At 31.0% G+C, this 6,304-nt stretch overlaps 1 protein-coding gene across 2 annotated transcripts; it reads right to left on the bottom strand.

The window, feature by feature from the left end:
• Positions 1-466: 466 nt before the first annotated feature.
• On the bottom strand, positions 467-5,758 carry LOC141710559 (uncharacterized). 2 transcript variants are annotated; one of them, XM_074513122.1, is made up of 6 exons: positions 5,339-5,758; positions 3,413-3,598; positions 3,219-3,308; positions 1,752-1,892; positions 1,353-1,514; positions 468-1,255 (listed from the first exon to the last, which is right to left on the bottom strand). In XM_074513122.1, exons 1-6 carry the CDS (start codon positions 5,384-5,386, stop codon positions 1,028-1,030), a joined length of 855 nt encoding a protein of 284 aa, XP_074369223.1. In that variant the 5' UTR covers positions 5,387-5,758; the 3' UTR covers positions 468-1,027. The 2 variants fall into 2 exon arrangements, with proteins under 2 accessions (XP_074369224.1, XP_074369223.1); XM_074513123.1 differs by lacking the exon at positions 1,353-1,514 and having other exon boundaries at positions 467-1,255; positions 5,339-5,757.
• Between the last annotated feature and the right edge of the window lie 546 nt (positions 5,759-6,304).

Here is a 6,304-nt window from a genome sequence, read left to right as displayed (position 1 = left end):
CAACACGATCTCTAGTTGTTCTCAAATTCTAATACCATATAATATCATTTATGAATTAATTTTATAATATCAAATATTAAGGTAACAATAGCAAAGGACCTGAACAAAGAAGATGAAGAATAGCATAACTGGAGTGAGAAATATATGAAATACATGGATAAATGACTGATGAGTTACACTTGTTACTTGAATCTTGTTATTTATTTTAATTTATAATATTATTATTGGTAATATGAAATCGAAAATAAAAAAAAAATAGAAAATCAATCCATTAATTTTTTATTCAATATACCAAAAGCCATCCCATCAAAATCTGCATAGAATTAAAAAAAAATCAATATCCAAATCTTGGTGGAATTTAAAAAATCCATGACTCTACAAAATCCATTAAAATTCATTGATTATTATAAATCCATTAAAATCTCAACAAATACACCCCTAGTAAACACTTTGCAGTAGTCAAGTATAACAAACAAAATGTTTGCTAGGACTGACGTTTGTAAACATAGCATAGACAACAAACCTCGTGCTTTAGTCAGGGAAAAAGAATCATCCTAAGATTTTAAATTTGATTGCCAAGATATGGGAACAAAAGAAACTGGACATAACAAGATTATTAATAGTTCCCAATTGTTCATCTACGTCTGTAAGTAAAAGGCACATTAGCAACAAGTGTCAATGCCAATCTCAGGCTAAATAATTCCTTTCATGTGTTCTCGCACATATACCTGGATATTGAGACTCACTGTCAACAGTTCTTGTGTCAGTTAACTCTTTTACTTGAAACTGTTATACCTGCCTGGTTGTTGAGCAGAGGGGTGTTTTTTGTTGACAACACCACCATACTTGACAGAATTTAACTTACTACATATAATTATAATGTATTAACGAGAACAGAACAGCTATATTGATGATTCTGTTTTACGATTAGACAGACTGCTCGGTATCTATGCTAGTTATTACCTTATTATACCAGATATTTGGCTTCCACACTTGCTTAAACAACTAGAATAAACACAATCAAATCCTAAGAAGCTATGTTATTAATAATTCGAACAAGCTCAGCTGGCTTCATCCTCTCTTTGTGAACAATAGAAGCATGTATGAACCTAAGCATGCGGTCATTCCTTATCATCATTACTCCAATCTGCTTTGGGTGACGAAATCTATCAAACAACCCATAAGTATCACCAATCTTAATACTAAACACCTCTGCATTGAGGTTAAAGGCAGCTTCCTTGACAACCTTGTGGACCTGCCAACAAAGATTAATAACTCAAAACTGAGCCCACCACGATTTGAAAACCCAATTAAAAATAATGTAGTTGTGGGAAAAGACTGAAACAACTTACACTTTCGGAAAGCTTTGAATTCTCTTTAATCTCCATCATAAAAACTTTGCCAGAGTACTTTGCATTTTTAATGTGCAAAGTGGCAAGTTTGCCCGTAAATTCGGCTATCTCCGGATAGCTCCCTATCTTCACTACTGGCCCAGAATCTCCATCACCTGCAGCCTGACAACTTAGACCACACTTAGCCTGACATCTTTTAATCTTCTGTTGTACAAAAATGACAACTTGGACCATACTAATTTAGGATGTCATTACCCTCCAGCCACAGACTACTTCTATGATTACAGCATTTAAAAAATCAAACACATAATTGTCTTCAACAATCCACAAACTAGTAGTTTATATAATGAAATGCTCGTATTCTCAAAAATATAGCAAGAAGGAAATACATGTTATTACCTGTGATACTTCACTAGATAACAATGAATTCTTGGCATTAAAAGACTCGGATGCTTTCTCAATGGATTGAATTGAAGCTTTCTCTACAGAAGACCTTATTGTCTTTACCTCTTCCAGTGCCGAAAGGGTTTCCGTAAGTTGCTGAAATAAATGTGCTAAATAAATTATACAAATTGGAACATTCATGTTATCTCTGAGTGCTTCGGCTTTTTGCATCTAAGCCACTTCATTAAGATTAAGTATAGAGTAAAAACACCGATTAATCCCCGATTTTCATCCCTCTCAGCCGCCTCCCTTCTTTCATCCTCTCTGTTAGGATTTGTCTATTTTCAAGTAAATCGAGGGGCTTCCACTGGTTTTCTCCGGTGGAAAGTCCCAACCCCTTCATTCTCTGTTATTCTCGTTTATTTCCTTTCAATAAAACCCAATTTTTTGGGTGTTTGTGTGTCTCTCCTCTTGAAGTGTGTGTTTTGTCTCTCCTTTTGGAGTGTTTGTTATATTTTTATTTAGTCATGCTTGGGTTTATCTGGTGATGGATCTGTTGAGGACGAATTTATTGATATTTTTGGTGATCTGCAAAGTCTGCATCGGATCTGGGACGGTGGTGATTATTGCAAGAGCTCACCTTTCACAACTAAAGATTGTTCATCTTTCATGGGTTTATACTTTCGGCATGTCTATAGCTGGTATCCGGCATGTAGATAGCTGAGGTGCCTTCGGCATGTCTATAGCTGGTGTCCAACATGTAGATAGCTGGGGTGCCGCTTCTCCAATCTCATTTTATGCGATTGGTGTTTCTGAATACTGGGCTAACCATAGTTTTTATGTGATATGGTCAATTGCGATGTTGCTATTTTCAGAGATGCTGCTGCAATTTGGATCGCTTGGGATGTCTTTGATTTCGTTTTTAATTTCAAGAATTTTTAAATTCTATGTGTTAAACGATCAGGAAACAAATCATCTAATTATTTTTAGTATGTTATTTGTTTTATCACCTGGTTGTATTGACAGTTGGGGTTTGTCCCGACTGTACTATATTCAATTTAATGAGAACTTTCTGCATTTGTAAAAAAAAAAAGATTAAGTATAGAGTACCACACTTGGATCACAATTCAATGGAAAAAAGATAAAGAGTGCGGGGAAATATATAAGAGAAATTTCATTAAAACTAGAATAATAGAATTTTCATATAAAACAGGTATACATATCCCTAATCTGTTACTAAGTATGACAAATCAGGTATACAGCTGCATTGAAATTTCAGGAGACGACAAATTGTAGAAAAAAGACAGGCCAAAAAATCAGTGGAGAGTTCCATGAAGAATTGATTCACGGGCCTTTTTCTCTATTCAGTGTTTTCTATTTTCAAAAGTTTGCCACAGGTTTTTCATATTAAGTCAGCTATCCACATTCTCGAGATAATCCAGTGTAAAGTTATATAACTTCAAAACATGTCAATACACTTACTGTTGCTAACCCTTCCTTTGCTTCAACTAACATCCTGAGAGAGCATTCGAGTTTCTGATTGTGAGATTTAGATGCTTCCAATTCTGAAGTCTAGATAAAAGTAACCATGCATTAATTTTGTTTGTACCTTTATAAAAGGAAGAAAAATGTTTAAAGCATGAACATAACAAGAAATTGAGAAAACAAATTCTTACAAGAGTTGAAACTTCTTCCTTATATCGGACTAGTTCTGAGTTTGACAGTATTAATTCTACGACCAATTTTTCAATTGTAGATGCGGCTTGTTCCTTCTCCGCACGTGCACTTGCCGATTCTTCTTCAAGCAAAGCAATAGTTGTCTCCCTTTCAAATGCTAGAACATTTATTTTTCTGTAGTCCTCCTTGATTACAAGAAAAAAAAAACATAAAATAAGTACTGAGAGGCTTGTGCCAACAAATTTAGTCATGCCTGCCTAAAAAATTAGAACCTAATTAAAATTAGCAGTACCTAAATTAGCACAATAGCTTCGAGTAATTGTTCTTTTATAAAAAATCACAAATAAAGCAAATTAACAAAAATAAATTATAAAGTGGTGGCTCAATTTTACCGCTTTTGCATTTTGATGGCCGATATTTTAAATTTGCTATATAGTGGCCAAATATTAATTTTATATTTCAAAAAGGTGGCTAGAGCCACTTTTTAGGGGTGGTGCTAAATGCAGTAAAATTTTACTCCATGCAGTAATCTGAATTTACATGTATGCCCTCGTGATGTATTAAGTGAACCTATTTTTATTCTATATTAGATGTTAAGAATACAAGTAACGAAAAAAATAGGTTCACATACTGAATTAGGATTAATAAAAAAAATTAGAGAATTAGTGATTAATTGAAAATTAATGAATGAAAAATTGGATGCATTTTAATATTTTAATATCTTTATCTTATTAATAATTTATAAGGTAATATATAGATTTATCATATTATATAATTTATGTTATTTAAATTTACTTGAAATTCTATTATATATATAATAATTTATTTGTACTATACCGATCTAGAATAATAGACAAAATTAATCGAGTTTTAAAAATTGGAACACTCATGTGCCTTTCAGCGAATTAATTAGGGATTTGTAGTACCATCAACCATGTCTATATTTAGTAATTTAATTCATTACTATGAAAAATGGTAGTGTTTATTACTTTAAATAAATAGTGGTAAAGAAATTATCCAAACATATATTGATTACAAATTTACAAGATAATCTCAATATATTTAATTAATTACGCTTAAAAAAATTCTGAATATTTTATATAATTATTTACAACATATATTGTAAAAATTATAAATTGGTCACCTTGCATATTAAAGATTTAATTTATTATAAACGTACGATTAAATTGTTTGATTTTTTAGTTTAAAAAAAATATTGTATTAAAATATACTCCCTTAATTTTTAAATAAATAATTGTCGCTTAACTTTTTCACATACGTTTAGGAGTTTTGAGCACCTATTTAAATTTATTTTTTAAATTCTTTTTTACAAATAAATAAATTAAATTAATATTTTTTATTTAGAAAAATAAATTTAAAAATTTAACGGCCAAAATTCTTTAAAATATATACCTAAAAGTAAAATATTAATTATTTAAAAAAATATAGGGAGCAGTAAATAGATTAAAGTTGACAAGAAATGCAGATAAAAGCAAATACAATATAAATAAATATTTCAAAGTAAAACATACCGTATGAGTAAAGATTTCAAAGTAAAAGGTTGAGAAGTGTGCGTTCTAGGATTTTAGTGTTGCATTAATAAATGAAGATAGTGAAAACTAGGTGTATCTCACCATTATGGCAGGGATATCATCTTAATTACTCATGACTGTACGGAGTAAAAAATTACTGCATTTAGCAATCATGCTTTTTAAAGAACCTAACTTCAGGTTTATTCACCTTTTTAAAAATATAAAATTAATATTTGGACACTATTTTATAAATTTAAAATTTCAGCCACCAAAATACAAAAACGGGTAAAGGTAAAGTTGAGACTAAACATTGCAATTTATTCGATTAATAATGAAAAACCTCTAAAACAGCAAACGAATACGAATTGAAACATATGAATCAGAAATTCTCACATGAATCTCCGGTTCCATCGCTCTAAGAAGATCAGTCATTTTGTTCATCTAGAAACGCCAAAGTGCCGCCGCCATTACCTCAAAATCTCTTTTTCTGGTTTTAGGGTTTATTGACTGTGTTTATTTATACACGAGATATGGATATATACACACGAATTGTGTATGTATGTAATATAAATGTACGTTTCTGGAATTGTAAGCCGCGGTGCGACGTGTTTTTGACATATCCGGAAAGCTTTTTTTGCCGTGAGAGGTCAGAGACCATTCTATTCCATTTGGGTCTTGATTTAACGGAGCCATACGATCAATCTTTACTGACAGTATAAAGTACTGTTTAGTACTTGGGAAAATTTGAATTACTCTCACATCTCAACACTCAACACTCAACTCGCTTGCTCAATCGATTCACAATTTTAAGGTATTCTAAATTTATTCAACAATGATTACATCTTTCATATTTGTATTGTTTTGTCTTACCATCACTCGATTTATTTTAAATCTTAAGGTTTGAACTAGTAAGTAGTAATTTTCTAACGATGAAAATCTTGAATTATTGATATGTAATTTTATTTTTATAAATCTTATGAAAGGTCATTTAAATAAAATTACTTATTATTATTATTTATTAAATAAATTGTTTCCGATTAATACTCTGATTAATTAATCTAATTATTCACCGATTATCCGATTAATCAGTGAAAGCTCCCTTCATCGAACAATCCCGATTTTCATTTTTTAGAACACTGGTCTGGCCCAACAAAAATTAATGATTAAATTAAATTAATAATATAATCAAAATTCAAAATATACCTTCGACCTTAACAGACGATAGGTGACATATACAATCTATGTTTGCATGTACTTTAACTATAGATACAATACATATATTCTCCGACGACTACAACTACAAGATATACTTGAAATACGAAACTTGAAGATCAAAATCCTCCTTATATCGTATCCTTA

The sequence above is a fragment of the Apium graveolens genome, chromosome 3 (assembly GCF_009905375.1).
Source record: "Apium graveolens cultivar Ventura chromosome 3, ASM990537v1, whole genome shotgun sequence".
Taxonomy (NCBI): domain Eukaryota; kingdom Viridiplantae; phylum Streptophyta; class Magnoliopsida; order Apiales; family Apiaceae; genus Apium; species Apium graveolens.
The sequence above is the reverse complement of the archived record's forward strand: the minus strand, read 5'-3'. Positions and strand labels throughout refer to the sequence as shown.